This window comes from Neopelma chrysocephalum, unplaced genomic scaffold (genome assembly GCF_003984885.1).
Source record: "Neopelma chrysocephalum unplaced genomic scaffold, ASM398488v2 Primary Assembly neopelma1_23, whole genome shotgun sequence".
Taxonomy (NCBI): Eukaryota; Metazoa; Chordata; class Aves; order Passeriformes; family Pipridae; genus Neopelma; species Neopelma chrysocephalum.
This window is the reverse complement of record NW_020897691.1, coordinates 5501007-5521547: the sequence shown is the minus strand read 5'-3', so window position 1 is coordinate 5521547 and position 20541 is coordinate 5501007. Positions and strand designations below refer to the sequence as shown.

The window sequence follows — 20541 nt, the reverse complement described above, 5'->3', positions numbered from 1 at the left end:
AGCTGCCAATTTCTTTTCAAGATTACAGGACCAAGGACGAAATCAGAAATAAAGCCAGGCTGAAGAGAACTCAGGTAATTTTAAACTAAGCTCAGTTACACAATAGCTTCAAAAAAGTAGTGAGCTGAAAAATTGCTGCTATTAGCTGCAAGAATCCAAGGAATGACCAGAAGAGCTTAAAAACTATGCTTATGATTTAGAGCTTTGTATTACACAAAATTAAATGGAAGTTCATAGAGGACTTGAAGAAAACTGGAATAAGGAGTGATGATATCATTAAACAGAGACCTGGGAGACAAAGAAATCTCAAACCAAGCAGGAGAAACTCAGGTCTTTGTACTTCAGAAGTTAAGACATTTATCTACTTGCTTGTCTGAAATTAGGTTCACAGTATTGTTGTACTTAAGGTTGGATAAGCAGCTGGTGTCTTAGCACTCATGATAGGGATGTGTCCTGGGATAATGTGTATGACAAGATGCTTCACAGCACCTGAAAGCTGTAGCCAAACCACCTTTACATCACTCGGGCAATATGACTGTAAAACAAAAATCTATCCATGTGACTTCACATCATCACCAGAGGGAACAACTTCTGCTCACCAGCTTCACTCACAATACAGTGTCCTGTCCATCAGTCCTCAATGCCTCAAACACACAGACAGAGATCAGCTATTTTGTGTTCAGGATTTTTCTGGAGAAATTATCTGTTATAATTTTAGATGCGATACTCTGTACTTCCTACTGTGAACAAGTTTGAACTTTCTTTTTTTAATTTGACAGCTTTGCAGAAAAAGAAAACTGATCATCCCAATAGTAGCACCACCAGACGAGGTCCTGATAAGCTGCAAGACCCACAGCTCCTCCACACAAATATCAAGCAAAGGCAAAGCTGCTGAGGAGCACTATGAGGAGGGGATCCAATTGCCTGGCCAGAGCAGCTGGGACCCCTTCACTTCCCAGTCACCTCTGAATAACACATTCCTCTTCCTCCTCCAAGTGCCCGAGTTGCACAACTCACAGGTATTATCATATTCTGAAGAGTTTGTGCCTGATCCTGGTAACAGACTGGCCCTTGTTTTAGCTGTGTGGAAAGTGCACACTTGGCCACATAACAAACACCGTGGGTCTGCCAGGTGAGCAGTGTGCAGCCACTCCCCAGAACACGTCATATGCTTCTGATCAGTTCCTGTGATGGGACACGACAGCAGCCTGCCATCTGATCCAACCCACACACTCGCTGTTCAGACAAGACTGGAGATCTGTCCATACTCTCGTAGATGGTATGTGAATTTTAGCCATGAGAGAGAAATATTTCTGGTTATGTGATGTCAAATGTGCTGCGAGGTCATTCAGAAAGAGCGGCAAGGCCAGATTAACTTGTCGGGCATGCCAAACTTTGTCTGCAGGTCACAGCATGAACTATCAACTGAGAATACTGTATAATAATTTTCCTCAGGCAACTTATCTGAAAAAAAATCCAGGACAATTATTAAGTTAAACTAATGATACATCTATACCACAGCTATTTTTTTAAAAAGACTCTCAGTTGGTTTTGTACAACATAATTCAACAGCAAAGTCAGTCTGGACAAGGCATAGGATTTCAGCACAGGCCTATTAGTCTCAATTCTCAGAGCTTATATTCACATGCTGAAGGTTACCTGGGGTAACACTGTACACTGTTCTGTGGACATACCCCAAAACAATTCCTACTTCTTAATTTTTCTAAAATTGAAGTTCTAGAGCAAAGAATTAATCGCTGTGAATTTGCTATTCTAAAATAATTTCAAAATCTGAATGTAACTAAACCAAAATATTGTATGTATATATGTAGTTTATGATCTAAAAAGGAACATGAAAAACTTACTTAAAAACACAGATATATTATAAAATAAATGTATTTTATTTTAAAAAAAAAGAAAATCATGTGGTAAATTATTTATTCTTCTAATGAACTTCTTCAGGAGTGATATTTTTCCTTTTGGAATAGTTAATGTACACAGAGAAAAGAGGCTAGACTATTTCACCCTGCAAGATAATAATTAGAACACAATAACCACTGAAGGAGGGAGAGGCTCAAGCTTGATACCACTAGAATGGTCTTCAGCCTGGGCATTTGATGTGAGCAGTTGTTCATCAATAAAAAGCACAAAACCACTTAGAGATCCATTCTGCTCTGCAATTTATTTCAGGAAATAGAACTCTAGTAGTTACACCTGCTGAGCTATAAGATGTTCTGCCAAGAAACAGAGTTTACATTTGAGGATGCTGCATTTCATCCAAAAAAGAAGCATTATGACCCAGAAATCCTGTGCCAAGTAGAGTCTGTCATGTTTCCCTGCCCCGAAAATTTTTCATTATGATGATTTTTTTTACCTCCATAAATACTGAAAATGTGCTCTGTTGGTTTTGCCAAACTGACTAAAAGTGAAAAGAGTAACACAAAAATAAAAAACAGATAACAGCTATAAAATGCAAGCATGTAAGAGATGCTATTTCAAACACCTCAATGAAAGAGACTACAGGATTTGCTAAGTTTTGAGGTAAACTCTGCAATTTCTAGTGCACCAAAAATCCAAACTTTCTCTTGATTAAGATCAGAAATTATTGCTCGCTACATATCAAAACAGTTCTAGTTACTTACAAGGGTATTAGACCACCTTTCATAGTGGTGCCTACTCAGGATCAGCTTAAGCCAATTCCTACTCCTCCTCCACCAACCAAAGAATCATTCTCTTGCAACATTACAGACATCAGTTCAAAATGAATAAAAAAATAAATCTCTGGACCTGACTGAAGAACAAGGAGGGTTAACACAAGTGTTTATTTCATAACTTCTGGAAGAAAAAATGTATGAAATTTCAAGCACCCCAGTAGACTGAGATTATGAGCTGAAGCAAGAGGAATCATCTTTACATGCTTTAAATTAACCTCCTCAGAAGCGCCTTTACAAGAACAGTGCCATTAAAATTCAAATTAACTGTAATTTCTGTGTGAACAGAAAGTCTGAACTTAATATTGGTAATTTACAACAAATATCTTGTAAATCTTTCACACTACTCTACAACTTCAGGGTAGCATTAAAAGCATATTTCTAAGCAGTTTGAAGCCTAATCCACACGGAGATTGCTTATCTACAAAGCCACCTGCATACTGTAATTTAAAGTATTTTGCTGAGAAAAGAGTATGTAGACTATTTTAAGTAGCTTTTCTACGATTTACAAAAAAACTTTTTTTGAAGTATCCACCACAGAACTTCCCCACCCTCAACTAGTGAATCACCCTGTGCTAACCTTAGGGAAAAAAAAAAGATCCTTTCCCCAGATATTTGCCTGTTTAACAGTAACTCAACTCCTCCCTTCCATATAGCTATTTCCTTTTTTCTCATTGTTTCTCATTCCCATTATCCACTTTTTCTCATTCTGTTCATCCTTACAGAGCGCCTCATTCTCCATCCCAGCTGCCAGCTTCTGAATCATTAATACAGAAAACAGTAGCAGGAACACTAGCTACTTTAGGAAACTGCATAAGTAGCAGTTAAACTTCACAGCATCACACAGGCTAAGTCAGGTCTAACCAGTATAACTGATATAATGGGTGAGCCAGGTGACAGGAGATTCCCCACATGGGATTACACCACATGTTCAAGGACATTTAATTCCAAGTGTCTTAGCACAGCACTGTTCAGTAACTGAGTTGCTGCAATTTATTGTGTACGGACTCAAGTCACCCAGGGGCAAGATAAAATGGTGGTTTAACACATTTTACCTTACTATTGGGAGTGGTTAAGAACACACAGCCAGCTCTCATCACCTGCAAGTGACCATTAGGGCATTATAATTATCCTTTTTTTAGATTTAAGGCTCCTATTCAAAATTTTAAGTGAAAAATTGTTAAGAGCCATTATAGAAATGCTAATGTTCCATGAAGAATTCCCTGAAAGAAACATGTGATCGCCCCTCTCATCTGTGTAAATTGACAGCCTAGGTGTTGACATGATAAATCCTTGGCTGTTGTAGAACCTCATATTTGGATCTCTGTGTGTGCTAGGCATGTGTGCCACCACAAAGCATCCTCTGACATGTGCCCTGAAGATGTCAAGGGCAGCTTGTACATCATGGTACATCCTGTTACATCCCTCCATGGACACTGACAGCATCCAGACTGTAATGAAAGACTGTCCCTTAAAGGGCAAATTTTATTACAAGTCTAACAAGTTTAGTACAAGTTCTAGTCTTGCTGTAGTCACTGGGAATTTTATAGCAGACTTGAAGGCAGAGAAAATTTAATTGCCATTAAAAAAAAAAAGAATGCAGAGGACGCAGACATGAACTTAAAAAAAAAAAGCTTTAGATTGAATATGTCCCAAAATGCAGCAAAAACCCCCTCAACATCGGGCATCACTGGTAAGGGAACCAAGAACAAGGCAGACAGTCCTTTGCCAGCATACAGAGCTGTGGCACAGCTGCATCCTGAGCACCATACACACTTGCTCTCCACATCTGAAGGTCACAACAGAATAAGAGAAGGCAGAGAGACTTAGCTGCTCCTGAGAAAGCAGCTGCCTTATAAGGAAACACTAGAAAGGCTGGGAGTCTCTCAAGAGAAGATGGCTGAGGGAAATACAACTGATGCCTACAAAACTCAGAAGGTAGCAGATACAGTGAATGCAGAACAGGTTTTTCCACAAATCCTGCAATGCTAGGCATAGGGAAGAGTTGGTGAAATGAACAGATCAGTTTAAAACCAATGAAGGACAGTACTGCTTTGCACTGAGCACAGTGAACATCTGGAATTTGCTGGCACAAAATTGTAGTGACAGACAGGACCAGTACATTCAGGAAGGGACTTGGCAAATTCATAGACAACAAGTCCACAGACACCAAATGAAATAATCACACTCTCCAACATCCCTAATGTAACAGTTGTGGGTACTGGAGGAAAATTAGGGAAAAGAGTGGCAAACTCAGTCATCTGGCTTGCATTAAATTCCTAAATTGCATTTCCTTGCAGATGCAGACACATTACTGGGTTAGATGGTCCACTTGTATGCTCAAGCTGGACATTTAAGCTCTTAGGCACACTATTATGAAGCAACAACAAAAACCTTATTAGGAGTTTTGATCAAATTCAGCCTGGCTTGTGCAGGTCAATAGGAGCTGCAGTTTTTTAAGTCAAGGCTGCCATTTGTCCTTGTAGAGAAAATTCAGTGAATCATTTCAGACTGATACATGTAAGAGGCAAACAGTCACAGGTATTAGACACACATTTACTTCAGAATTTCTACTACAGTTCCAGTCTATTTCAGTATAGTTAACAGGCAGAACCTGAAGCATGGCTTGCAAAGCTTATCTTGATAAACAATGGCAATGTTGGACCAAACAATGCTGGTCTCCCAAGATTATATGAATTTTCAGCTTGAAATTTTGAATTTTTACAGTGTTGCTTTTTTGGCTTACCTTCACTGCACTGAAGCAGAAAGCATATAGGACAATCAGAACAACAAAGCTTCGGGAAATGCTGTATAGTGCAGATACGAACCCAGCAGCAGCTGAAATACAGAAATTACATGTTAGTTAATTTCTTCTTAAATGAGAACGTGCAATCAAAAGAAAAAATGAAACAGCTCTTGCATTACTAGAGGTATAGAGATTTAAATCAGATATCATAAAGCTAGATATTAACACCTTCAATCCCCCAAATAAGCTCACAAAACCGTTTACAGCTAAGACTGAAAGGCTGATGCCACGACACTTCCTGTTTTTTCCATTTTCCTGAGATCCCATACTATTCCCTTTTGTTACTGAACATTGTTTTGCCAAAATATCAGTATGCCTCTTCATGTTGATACCAAGGAGGAATGCAACAATCTACAGACTTGGCAGTTTTCTAGTCAAACTCCATGTGAAGTTTTCCTCCTCCTCTTTGCTCTGGAGGCATGGGCTCTGGTATAATCTAAAAGCATCCTAACTTGCTCAGTCAACCATGCTTTGCACCATATCAAGACACATAAACTAATAGAGAGAGAGAAGGATGCCAGAAGATCTCTTGCTATCACCTCCTTCGAGGGCTTCCAGAAGCCAGGTAGGAAAAGCTGTCAGGCAGAATCTGGAGTTCTGGAGTCTCAACAATGGAGACATAGGGGCTGCAAAACCATGCTCTAATTAGGGTTCAACATACACTGGAATCATCACTATGATGATGAACACTTTATATGACACATTATTTCCTGCAGGTCCACTATGGAATTTATAAGACAAAAAGCAAAACATCCCTATCATGGATGCTAGTTTCAACCAGTTGCCAAAGCCTATATCTCCAGTAGCAAGCAGAAAGATGCAGTAAGGGTAGGTCTGTGAAATGAAAGGTGCTAAGCATGTCATGTCCATGATATACATAGAATCATAGAATCATAGAATAGGTAGGGTTGGAAGAGACCTCCAAGATCATCAAGTCCAACCCCTGATCCAACTCCAATTACTATATCATGGCACTAAGGGCCACGTCCAATCTCTTTTTAAAAACCTCCAGGGATGGTGAATCCACCACCTCTCTGGGTAGGCCGTTCCAATGCCTGATAACCCTCTCTGTAAAGAATTTCTTCCTAACATCTAACCTAAACCTCCCCTGGCAGAGCTTGAGCCCATGTCCCCTTGTCCTATTGTTGGTTGCCCGGGAGAAGAGACCAACCCCCGCCTGGCTATAACCTCCCTTCAGGTAGTTGAAGAGAGTGATGAGGTCGCCTCTAAGCCTTCTCTTCTCCAGACTAAACAGCCCCAGCTCCCTCAGCCTCTCCTCATAGGACTTGTGCTCAAGTCCCTTCACCAGCCTCGTTGCTCTTCTCTGGACCCGCTCCAGCACCTCAATGTCCTTCCTGAACTGAGGGGCCCAGAGCTGAACACAATACTCAAGGCGTGGCCTCACCAATGCAGAGTACAGGGGAAGGATCACTTCCCTGCTCCTGCTGGCCACACTGTTCCTGATGCAGGCCAGGATGCCATTGGCCTTCTTGGCTACCTGAGCACACTGCTGGCTCATGTTCAGCCTCCTGTCGATCAGCACCCCCAAGTCCCTTTCTGCCTGGCTGCTCTCCAGCCACTCTGTCCCCAGCCTGTAGCGCTGCAGGGGGTTGTTGTGGCCAAAGTGCAGGACCCGGCACTTGGCCTTGTTGAACTTCATTCCATTGGAGTTTGCGCATCTCTCCAATCTATCCAGATCCCTCTGCAGAGCCCTCCTGCCTTCCGGCAGGTCGACACTCCCTCCCAACTTGGTGTCATCTGCAAATTTGCTGATGATGGACTCAATCCCCTCATCTAAATAATCGATAAAGATGTTAAAAAGGACTGGGCCCAGCACTGACCCCTGGGGGACACCACTGGTGACCGGCTGCCAACTGGATGCAGCTCCGTTCACCAGCACTCTCTGGGCCCGGCCCTCGAGCCAGTTCCTGACCCAGCATGTTTGAGATGCCTTACTGAAGACTGTCCCTAGTCTGGTCCCACAGACTGTATGCTCATTAGTGTTCAGAGTGCAACAGATACACCCTACAGTTTCATCCAAATGGATCCAGCTTGCATACTCTGCCATCATTTCGTGATGTAAAACATGTGATAAATGGGAAGAAGGAGAGACTTTGTTTCTAACCCAAAATAAGATAACAGTGTAGATGGATCTCAGTCACCTCTGTTACTTAAGCCATAATGAAAAAAAAAACAAACACACAAACAAACAAACACAGCAAAAAATCCCAATGCATCTCTCAAGGGCCTTCTTTATTCTCTGACTGAAATAACACCAAAAAAACATCAAATATCTTGTCAATATGCCTTACTATGGAAGAATGCAAACCTTTTTTTATTTTCTAAATGGAGCTATAACAGAAAAAAAAATTTAAAGGTTTTCTTTTTTAATAAATATAGTAAGAGTCACATCAGACATGCCAGGAAAGAGTTCTTTGATATCAACCAAATTCTGCAGCCTATAGCACAATTTATATACAACTTTTCAAAAAAAAAAAAAATCTAATCAAGTGGGTCTTATTAGTATTCATCCCACTATCAGATGAATACTATCAGCTGTTTGAGCTTTAACATGCCCTGTGCTTTGAAAAATGCAATAATATATTCTAATCTAAGGTTATAAGCCCAGAAAGAGATCACTCAGACTTCAGATTGCTACTTACCAGAACCGCCAAAAAGCAACATATCTATTTGCTCCAAAAGATATATGCAGAAGGTGTTGATTTGAGGGAAAAGTCCAAGGAGAGAAATTGCAGGAAAGCAATATAAAAACACTAAAGAAAAAAAAAAGTATTTTAGAACACAGTCATACATCTCAATATATGGAAAATAAAGAAACATGCATCTTACCAGAATAAGAAATTGTTGCCATAAATTCTGAAAACTTTTCAAGTGAGCATACCTTTACCTTAGCAGCAGTGATTACACTTTCCTTCTCATATATTCAAAACAATGTTATTTTACACATAAGAAACTAAAGCTCAGGGGCTAACTTTAAGATTTAGTTTGAATAAAAGCAGTGGCAGAGAAAACAGAATTATGCAGCCTCTTTAATGCTTCTCAAATAATTTCAAAGTTATATTTGTTCCTTTTAAAGTACAGAAATTGTAATTTGCAGACTTTGGAACTTCTTCCTTAAATCTGAGATTGTTTACGCATGCCTATAACAATTCAATATAAACAAACAAAAAATATTTTAATGGCTAAGATTCTAAATATCTTGGCTATCACAATATCCTGCCTCTGCCAGAAATCGACAGCAGACACTTATAGCAGCCCATAAAAATGGGACAAACCTATAGTGAAACTTCCCCAGAATATTGCCCCAGCTTCCAGCCATATGGACTTTAACTCTGCAGTAGGGAAAGAACACTAAAAACAGGAAAGAAACTCGGGGTAGAATCCAGTCTGAAAACATTACATACTCTCTTTCTAAACAGAAATGCTGATTTAAATGGTTGCCTTACAGTCAAGAAAAAGCAGGAGTCATAATTCAGTCTTTTGTTCTGTTCATTTTCAGCCACTCCTCCTTCCCATCCATTTACTCTTAGCTCCACCACAGAAAATGCTAAGCAAGGCTGTCTAACAAATCATTTAAAAACACACTTGACCCAAGTCTCCAATACTGTAAACTTTCAAGGATGCATGCACATGTTTAATCATATCCTTACTGCTTCATTACACTAGTACCAGAATGTTCTGCATGGCAATGGACAGAGATGTGTGTCAGTAGTCACTCTTTCTTGTAAACAAGTAGATATTTGTTACTTTTTATATGTTAGGAAGACTGTTTCCTATTCATTCTCATAAAAAGTAAATTAAACATATCGCAAGTACAACTTATTCCCCTCCCCCCAGTCAGATTTTTAAAGGTAACAATAGAATTTATGTTCTTTGCTGAATTCTAATTTCACATTTCCCAGCTCATTTTACTAATGAATCTTGTGCTAAAACGAAACAATACAGCAAGTTTGATCTGACAGCTTTTATCTTCCTCTTCTTATATACTACTGCTATCTAATATTGTAAATCTTGCTGAGGAAGTCAAACACAGGAGAAAAAATGACTTGCTCAAGTATTTTAACACAGACAGCACTCGCTTAAGTATACTCACATTCACAATGCATCCTTCAACACTACTTCCTGCTGCTGGTACAAATTACACATATGGAAGAAAATGAGGAAATACAGTCATCTCAATCTTTTATATGCAAATGTCAATATTAATTTCCTCTTCCTTTATTACTCTGCACTTTTTTAGATATTCCCCCAAACCATACCAAGCCAAGCAAGGACAGGTCTTGAAGATGGACAATGGCATGACAGAACAGAAAATTGCTTAGCAGGCCGTATAGAACTTGCCACGGGATCAACTATCCCAAAAACTCACTGCTGAAACTCTCAGGAGATCTTGTTCCTCGGACAACAGACTAGCAGAACTGCCAGAATTCATCTTAGACTACTGACTTACAGTCCAAATGACTGCCTTTGCTGTAGCAACCTCAGAAAAAGTGGAATAAGAGCAGTGGAAGGAAGGATGAGATTAGAAAGTTAGAAGTACACCAAAATACAAAGAGACAAATGTAAACAAGGAGGGAAAAGTTAGTTGACTACAAAATTGTCCTCAGCTCACCCTCTCTATATTAAGACCTTGAACAATTCCAACAACTTCTTTAGCTAAGGCAGCTTTGTTTATCTCAGCCTGCACAAAGGAGTGCAGAGAGGAAAATAAACAGTTTGCCACCTACAAAAAGATGGAATTTAGGAGCAATAGTGTCCTTTGTGGGAAAGAGACAATAAAAGTAACTGAGTAATCCTTTAGAATTGCATTATGAATTCCATAGAGAATTTGTTTAAGCATCACACATTTCCATGCAGAACACCTTGAAGACCTGGACCACAAAGAGATGCTTATGTGACCTACTGCCATTTAACACCCCAGTTCGAAGGTTTCCTCTAAAACAAACACCTATCAAAGCAACGTAAGAGGGAAATACAAATTTTAACTTTGGAAAATTTGGGTCTTTTGAGAAATGTAGAATGGCAATGTCACTGCAAACATTTTAGAAGTATAGAAAATTATTAACTAAAAAAAATTACATATTTGAGTATTAGTCCATTTGCTGTGTAATAATACATATTTTTTTCACAAGGAAAAACAAAAGCATTATTTCAGTGAGAAATAGTATTTTTGTTCTCCCACTCTTGAACATAGCAGAGGATAATATTGATCGGCTTCCTTCCCCTGAGAGAAATTCGTTAAAAGTAGCAGACAGAGGACTTGCTATCACAAAATTTTGTCACCACCTGATACTTAGTCTTCTGAGATGTCTGCCAAATAATTTCGCCTGTTGAATGTTTAAATGATTTCATCACAAGAACTATAATACATTAAGTGCGTAACTACTTCTATCACTAATCACACCTGTAGCACCCAGTGACTGAGGTTGGCTCTGTCTGTACCTTTATTTGCACTTCATATGTTAATGTAGTAAAAATAATGTCAGCTGAAATAAGAAATTCAAGATGAAAACCACATGTAGAATTAAAGTCATGATTTCCCAACTAATGTAAATATAAATCAATAGCAGAATTACCACCAATTTAAAATAAAACAGAATCAGATCATAAGTAGGTCGCTTGCAAAGAAATGGACCTGTTAAAAAACCCATTTGTAAGTAATTAGGTTACACATCTAACAAATTTCCAATTATTTCCTTTTATAATCTTGTGGAAAGACTTTTATCAGAGTATGCTATGCAGCATCACATTAGTTCCTTGGTAAGTTCTTTATATGTTTTCCATCCCTTTTGCTTCTTACCATAGTAAATATCTGAAATAGAAGACCTTTCCTTTCCTTGGTATTTGTAATGTACAGTCAAAAATCCCTTGATTTCCAAACATATAAACTCTGAATATCACAATAAATTTTGATAAAAATATAAAGTAAAAAGTCACCATAAGATGATAAACCAACAGAAAGAGATCAAAAATACCTAGCAAATAGGCACAAATGCAAACCAATAGTAACAGTTCATTGGTATGCAGTGGGACTAACTTCCTCCCTGATTTTATTGCCCAAACCAAATACTTCTATACCTTCATTACCTAAGAGATTCTATACTCAAAGTGCAGCAAGATGCTGGAGGATGTCAGACTGCCATGGCTTACAGAGGTAGATGCACTGTAAACACTTGCAAGGATTCATGGCAAGCCAAAAGTTAGGGCTCCCATAAAGACAAAGCAAGGAATAGCCAAAGCATGGCACCAGACATCACTTGAACAAACATACCTTGGCAAAACAAGAACAGGGGACAAGCAAAGGGAAATGGTTTCTTCTCCCTCTCTTGTTAAACAGATGCTAGCTGGGGAGATGAGCCTGTATTTCCTCTCTCCCCCACCTCCTCCAGGCTGCTTCAAGAACATGCTCTGCTATCTCTTTTGAGGCCAGCCAAAATTAACACATTTATAACCACATTTCATTTTCTTATACTGGTTGCTATAGTTTTTCATTTATCTCTATCCCAAGTGTCATCTAAGATTCTTGTTGAATTATTTATCAGCAGTTTTACTGCTAACCTTTGACAGACAGAGAAAAGAAGATTTAAGAAGAAACTTTAATGAGACCAAAGGAACATAATGAAAGAAGCTAACTAAAATAAGTGAGATGCAGGTCTTCATTTTCCCTGTTTTCTGGTCTGAAGAATTGGGAGTCAATGTAGCCATATAAAGGACGAGGAGGCTTTCCTAAAAACAGTATGCCTTTCAGGGAGTAATAGTCTGACCTGAGTACAGCAAAATGCAAGTACAAGAGTCACAGGTGAACAAAGACCTCAAAGGTCATGCACTCTATATCACAAAAAGTTTTTTCTTCTACTACAGTAGGTTTTCCTGGTTCTAAATTCACAAACCAACAGGCAATTTTTGGTACACTACAACACAGCTTTTGGGCAATTTTCATCACAGTAAACTTTACATCTCCTACCTCATACTTTAACAGTATTGCACTACTGACATGAGTCCAGTTCAGCACTTGTATCTGTGACACAACTGGTGTAACATTGCAGTTATAGACTGCAAGTGTGGTGTCCAACAGGAAGAAGTGTCCTGACAGAACAGGGTAATGTCAGCTGTGGTCACTCCAAATTAGTGCTAAGGGATTGTCAGACCTGTTCCAGGGTAATATCTGAATATCCTCAATGACCTCAGAAGATGATTCCAAAAGGAAACAGGTTGAAAGCTATTGCAGAGTGGCTGCTTCACACCATCTGGTCACATGGACAGTATGATTAAACTAAACCAAGAAAAATCGTGTTCTTCATGAGCAGAAGAATGTCCATCTGAGGACTTGGCATGGATTAGCTTCCAGGTATTACATTTAAAACTCAACTTACTCTGCAATAACTGCTCCATACAGACAAACCCTTACAAAGAGTAACTGCATTTCACAGATGATGTCTTTTGCTGATAACATCAGTGACTGTTAAGTTTTCTATGGAGACATTTCTATGATCCTCATTTCATAAAGAATTCCTTTCACATGAGTGAAGGCTGCCAGCTGCCCCCATCCCTGTCTTAAGTAATTGCAAACATTTCTATCAATTTGACTTGGAGTTGTGCCTCCATAAATGCGCATTTGATTGTCAACACAGTAAAACACAGACTTCCCCGGCTAACACTTAATTCATTTTTATAGTCCTAGGAAAAATACTGACTCACCTATTACATGGTCTCTGGCTGACTGGAGAGATCTAGGCGAAAAGAGCTTCAAGCCATACACTGTATAAACAGGAGGATTAGTGTCTTTAGATCCAGCATCTAGCAGCAAAATAAGGCCACACAGTATACAAAAATATACAGGTCTGCTGTAGATTATGATTTTATTGTGTCCCTGGAAGAAAAAAGAAAGAATCTGAATTTTGTATTCATTCTCCTACCGTGTGCACTGCATTGAACTAGAGAGAGGGTCAGGGGTCAGACAAAATATTTTAATGACTTATACATAATAATTAGTAATAAATGCTACAAGGTACTTTTTCTTCTCCAGAGAAGACTTTCAAAAGTCACAACGAGCAGTTACGACTGACTTCAGCAATCATTTACGCTTTAGAAAATCTTATCTTCTGGACCTTTCAAAACATACTAATTGCAGGAGCCAAGTAAAAAAAAAAATAAAATAGTAGAGCACCTCCTAGGTGCAGTGTGAGACATGGAGATTGATTTTTTTGCACCCATACGATTTAATTTTTTTGTTACTTTGAATCACTTGACAGCAAATAAGCATCCCCTCTGGAGGGAGTGACACTCATCAGCAGTTTCTGGTCTGCCTCTCATGAAGCACTTTGAAATGATGATCCAAAGGAATCAGGATGTGAAAGGATTCTCATCTGATGTCTTTCATACACATCTTTCACACAATTGATCCTTACTAATCCTACAAAACACTGCTGTGGGGCTGTAGGCCAGGGAAACTAACAGACACTTAAGAAAAATCTAAATAGTTCTCCTGGTAACAAGTTAAGGGTAACTAAGACATTTTAAATGCTGGTGAGTGAAAAGATTCCTTGAGTGTGAAAAGCCAGAAGTAAGTGACCAGAACCCAAGTTTGCCTTGCATAAAGCTGCTGTGCAACTGTTCTTATTTGTAAAATGCAATTCAAGTGAGTATAATAAAAGATTATATCTTTTTTGAGTCTACTTACTGACTTGAAACAGCAGCTGTATTTGTTTGGCTGTCTGCCAAGCTCATGTGTTAGCATTGCTATTAACTGATCTGTACTGTCTTTTGGGATCAATCAGTTAACAAGGTGGCAGATTACAGGGAACTCAAGGGCTTATATCACACCTCACATCCATGGAATATGAATCTAGTCAGAGACAGAAATCCTTGCTGTTTCATCAGTTTCAATTTTATGAATGCCTTTTTTTTTAGCAGGACACATGTCCACGAAATAATCTGTGGAGAATTAGAAAAATAAAAATCTGACCTTAAAAAAGAAAAATCACTTAAAATATTACTTTCTGGCATTTTTTAGATTTCAGTTCATTTATCTTAAATATGATCTGTGCCTTAGGAAAAGAAACCAATAAATATGCACCTAAACAATTGTTTAATGTTTTATATCCTGATATGCACTCCAGATCAAAGTCTATTTTCTTGAGATGTTACATTCTTATATTACCTCTTAAACTATGGAACCCGGTTTTATCTTTGTGTGGTAGTTATTTGAAGGCAGTTGGGTAAGACAGAGTTGATGACTAGAAGTCCAGAGGTTTAACTCCACACACCTTGCAGTTCCACACAGAACACTGACACACTCAGTTAGGTTTACAGTGTATATTTGACTCTTACTTCTAAAGTAGTTTATAGTGCATTGGGTGAAGAACTGGCTGAAGGGCAGGCAGAGCTCAAAGAGCTGTAGTGGAAGGGGCTACATCTGGCTGGTGACCTGTCACCAGTGGAGTTCCTCAGGGCTCAGTTCTAGGGCCAGTTCTGTTCAATATATTTATCAGCAATCTGGATGCAGGAATGCACCATTAGCAAGTTTGCAGAAGACACCAAACTGGGGAGTGCTGTTGACTCTGTTGAGGGTCAGGAAGCTTTGCAGAGAGAACTAGAGAATCTGAAGCATTCGGGCAGTGATTAATATGATAACATGTTGGATTCTGCACCTAGGATGGAGTAATGGTGGGCACAAGTATAAATTGCAAGAGGAGTGTCTGGCGAGCAGCCCTGCAGAAAGGGATCTGTGGGTGCTAGTCAGCAGCAGGTACAATGTGAGTCACCTGTGAGCCTGGGCAGCCAAGAGGGTAAACCACCTCTGATTCATCAAACACAGCATGACCAGCTGGACAAAAGAGGGGATTATTCCTCTGTACTCAGCATTGGTGTGGCCCCACCTTGAGTGCTGTGTGCAGTTCTTGGCCTCACAATTTAAGAAGGTTGTGAAGGTCCCTGAAGGCATCCAGAGGAGAGCAACAAAGCTGGTGAAAGGGTTGGAAGTAAAGTCCTATGAGAAGCAGTTAAGGACTTAGGGCTTGTCTAGTTTGGAGAGGAGACAAGGGTGATGGGCGACCTCATTGCTCTCTACAGTTTCCTGAGGCGGGGAAATGGAGAGGGAGGTGCTGATCTCCTCTTCCTGGTAGCCAGTGATAGGACATGTGGAATGACTCTGCTGCCTCCATCAAGGGCATTTCTTTACCAAGAGGGTGGTCAAACACAGGAACAGGCTTCCTAGTGAGGTGGTCGATGCCCCAAGCCTGTCAGTGTTTAAAAGAGGATTTTGGACAATGCCATTAACAATATACTTTAACTTTTGGTCAGCCGTGAAGTGGTCAGGCAGTTGGACTAGATGATCATTGTAAGTCCCTTCCATCTTAAGTTAGAATAGAATAGACTAATTCAATAACTCTTACCATGCTAACTATAATAACACTAATTAAGACTGAGGAAGCAGCTTCCAAAGGTTTCCTGAAAGCTGCAATATGTGAGCAAATACTACTTCCCTATTTTTCAGGTAGTAGTGGAGAATGAGACAAAATCTTGAAAAGGAAATTTTCCCTATGATCAGATCAACAGGAGCAAACAATGCAGCAGAAATGCTCTCAGGACAGTGGCTGCACTGCTGTTGCACTGCTTGGGATGCACTGGAGCTGAATGAGCTTCCTAGAGCACAACAAATACTCCAGTCCCTACCTATGACATCACTGTTATTTACATACTTCATTTGAGGGACATTACATTTCATCTTTAAGGTTTTAGAAACAAACAAACAGAGAAATAGGAGCAAAGTCCTCTTGTGCCTGCCACTGACAAGCCAAGCTACATAGCCCTTCACCAAAATAGCATGTGGTAGCACAGCTTGTTTCAACTAGATATTTTAGATATTAAGGGCTTATTTTGTTTTACTAGACAAGCTCACTAAATTTTGACACGCAAGACTGATCTCATCTTGGTGAAATTACTCCACTCTGCATTCTCCTTCAGAAGAATGTAAATAATGAAGCACAATTCCTTTTATATTTTACAACTCATTTGTTGAACAACATTTTTTTTTTCCTTCACTGATAAAAATTTCAGTGAAAAATCTTCCTTTCCCTAAGTCTGATAAAAATGTCACTGGCTGTTTCAAGTCCATATTTCTCATTAATATGTTTCAGAAACATATTCACATCCTACCAACACGGCATTGGTGCACATCATACTTTAATAAAAATATTAAGACTTTCAGCAAAGACAGAGTAATTTCAAACACTTTGATTTAGTAAAGCAGCAGTTTTGACTGCAAAGCATTTTTAATGGGAAAATTTTAGAAAGATCTAATGATTTTTTTGTTGTTTGTGGGTGCACACATGCAAGAGGAAAAAGACAGAAGGCTTTTTACATAAAGAAATGTGCATGTGCTCAGTTCTACAGAAAGGCTTACAAAGACAAATTAAAAATACTTTTAAAGCGCCTTATAGGATTTATGAAACTGCCTACAGTAGCTACACAACTGAGTTAGCTATCTGCTTTGGCAGGTAATGGGACCAAGACAATGAAGTTATGCAAGAGATTCTCTAAATCTTGTTAAGAGCATGACTGCAATCTTTCGAGTTCAAATGCCTTTGTAAACCTGAGCTAGATCTTGAGCTATACAGGTCTCTTGTGAGGGACTTACAGACAATCTCTCCTGATCCTTCTATATAGCCATTTACTAAATGTAAAACCTTGTCAAGGCTTTGCCTAAAACCTTGAAAATGCACAGGAGAAGGATCTACTAGATCTCTGAATTTAATACCCTGCAGTCACTGGGACCTCTCTTCTATCATGTCATTAACAACAAAATACACCACACTTAAGGGACCCCTGGTGGCCTAGTGGTTAGCATGCAGGACTCTCACTGCTGCAACCCAGGTTCGAATCCCAGTCCCCCCGGGCAGATGGAGCCCGTTAGCCCTGTGAGGCCATCCATCTATGAGAAGGTCACTCTAAACAAACCTACATCCTGAGGACCTCACTGCCATTGTCCAAGCTTGCTTGGCCCCGGCAGATGAACCTTAGGATTAAAGGGTGGGCTCAGTTCAGCGCATGCTGTGTCTCACCTAAAAAATCCATTGCGCAGGCTGGAAAGGTAAAAGACCTTTCCCAGAATCTTCGTTCACGAAGACTGGCCATTATTTATACACCACACTTAGGATGGACTTGATTTTCTTCTCTCCACCATTCCAGTGAGGAGGCTGTTCCCAAATTTCACCATCCCAGAACCATGTACCCCTGTGTAAACAGCAACTAAAGGCCACCACCCACCATCAGAACTGGAAAGGCTAAAGCACCAGCTGACAGTAAAATTAGACTCTCATCTTCTAGCAGCCAATGGTTCAAAAGCAGCAAGTGAATACATTGGCACTCTGAAGGAGTTTAGAACAAAAGCTTATGCATCTCTAGGCACTGTGTTTTCTGAATTCACTGGATGCTATTTGAAAGCAGTCTTTCAAAATGGTACAGGTTAGAGATGACAAACTCACATCAAACAGCAACAAACACTGCATGTGAGAGATAGGGAAGAAGCTTGGAACCTCCTCAGCAGGCACGGATAACATAAGGCATTAGCAGCTACTCATGGATCCACAAATAGAACTTAATTCAGTGTGCAAATCTGAGGTTCATGATGGTTTGTTTCACACTGAAAAATCTCATCTGCATTTTCATTCATGGGCATGGTACAGTTCATTCTTTAATCCCTCTGCTGTTCTGCATCCTCACATTAACATCAAGAGATGTTACACTCTTTAATTTTAATGTAGTCACATGAATTATGAAAAAGTACATGGAGTATCTTTTCTCGCCTTCTTGTTGTCCTATTTTTGAGGTGCTTAGCAGCTCAAGCAAGCCTTTAGAAATACCTACGGTGTTAAAGAGATACAACGTAGAAATAGCTAATCTTCCATTTTACCATAACCTCTCCCACCTTTAAAACTCTTAGTGGAAAAACTCTCTAAATTTTATTTCCACTGGAGTTTGCATGGTGCACCAAAAAGTTTGCAAGAAAGTATCCCTGATAAAGTTTTAGGAAAGCATATAGAAGATGAGAATAAACCTATTGTTACTTCACGACACTGCTGCATGACTTACAGAATACAATATGATGAATAACACTTGTAACAGTATAGTGGGAGCCTGAAATCCAAACCTGGATTCTGCACAAAAACTGTTCCGTTTAAATTCTAGTTTATATTCAATACTATAAAAAAATATGGGCTAGATAGGTTTATAATGAAGTTTTGATTAAACTGTTTGCCACTCATTTTAAACAAATGTACATGTTACTAATGTCTGATTAAGTGCAAGCTATTTGATTACAGTTCACAGGATTATGTCTAGACACATGCCAGTTGGACTGACAAATAATATTATTTTAGTCACCAAAAATCCCAACTTTTCACTGAGGTGGGAATATTTCTATAATATATTGAAAATATTACCCTACAATGTGCAAGTTCCTGTTTATTAGCTTTCCCTACTTTTTATGCAGACAGATATTTCCTGTGAATGCATTATAATCAAAACCGTTATAAGTTCACCCCATAATAACTGGAATGGAAAAGAAACTGAGAATCTTCTGAAATCCATCTTAGTGAAGTGTGTAGCAGATATTTGTAAATAACCTCCATTTCAAGTTCAGTCTGTATTTCTAGCCTTTAAACTGACAAAAATAATTGCTCCCCGCCAAAGGGAAACGATCCAAAAGACCTGAACTTTTCAACATGCCAGTTTTGAACCCTGAGGGAAGAGAGGGTGTCCTCAAAAACATTCAAAGAGCTAAATAAGAAACGTGAGCAACTAAGCATCCAGTGTAAAAGCAAGAAAGGGACTTTATGACCACTGAAATGTCTTCCAAGATCCTCAAACCAAAAACGCTGAGACACTGTGACAGGTGAGCGGTAAGGTTGCAGTTGTAGGATGATGCCTCTAAACCAGTACTGTGACGAGGACAGACTTGTTCTTTGCAAAGGTATTTGGCACTGTCAGAGTTCAGTTTCATAGATATACTCAACAGACAAATAGCAACCAGCAAGGATCCTTACAGCCTACATTCACCCAAAGACTTGGCCATTTCTTCAGGACACAAGCAGAAATACTGTGACCATACTATAAAAAACAGAAAACACCTGTGTCATTTGATGAGCTAATAATACTATTGATAGATACATATGCCATACCAGATTTAAAAATTAAAAAAATCAACACCCCCCCAAAAAAAAAAAAAGACCCAACTGGCCAACAACTGAGCTGCTAATCTGGAGCTTTTACTCTTCTGCTCTTTTCACTTACTACTTCTAGAGGAAAGCGAAGAAAATCCTTGTCTGATGCCACAGGACTGAACATCCGCAAACTACTTCAGATGAATTTGTTTTACTGCATATTTCAGCTTAAAGAAATAGCATTTTTCTAATACGAGTGATAAATTCAAATACCTTAAAAATAATTAAACCTTGTACAGAGTTTCGAAATCACAGGCAACATCTTTTTCATTTCCACAATCATGTAGAACAGCAAACTACTAATACCTGTATTTCACTGAACAACCAACTGTTTCACATTACACAAGTGATAATAAAGATTTATTTTACTGGTTGAGACTTACATGTATTGGTGAAGCAGGATCAGGCTGAACACTCTAAAAACAAAACAGAAAAAAGTTTGCTTATAGACTTTTGCCTTCAAAGAAGTTAGAAGAGAATTCAGCAATTGGCTATGAACCTGTGTCCTACCTTTAGAAGAGAATACTGGCAGCTAGCCATCACAAGACAGAATAACAGAACCCAAATGTCTTTACAGAAGCCTTGATTCAGAGTCAGGAATCCAAGAAGTGAAACAAGAACTACTAGAAGGACAGCAAATACATTCTCCTTTATATCTTCTGTCCTATGTGAATAAAAGCGTTGGAGAAGTACAAATATTTATAGATTCATTAGAGCAAGGTAGGTACATTTGTAGTTGGTATGAACTGTCAGTGCTGCAGCTATCAGAATTTGCAGGATC

General features: G+C 39.1%; 1 protein-coding gene across 1 annotated transcript in view; it reads right to left on the bottom strand.

Annotated features, from left to right (window-relative positions):
• PCNX2 (pecanex 2) overlaps positions 1 to 20541 on the bottom strand; it is a 160503-nt gene that overhangs the window by 94898 nt on the left and 45064 nt on the right. Inside the window, exons 11-15 of the mRNA XM_027685374.1 lie at positions 20271 to 20424; positions 20144 to 20176; positions 13237 to 13408; positions 8181 to 8291; positions 5458 to 5549 (exon numbers count right to left, since the gene is read on the bottom strand). Of these exons, the coding sequence (XP_027541175.1) occupies positions 5458 to 5549; positions 8181 to 8291; positions 13237 to 13408; positions 20144 to 20176; positions 20271 to 20424 (562 nt within the window). The remainder of the gene's footprint in view (positions 1 to 5457; positions 5550 to 8180; positions 8292 to 13236; positions 13409 to 20143; positions 20177 to 20270; positions 20425 to 20541) is intronic.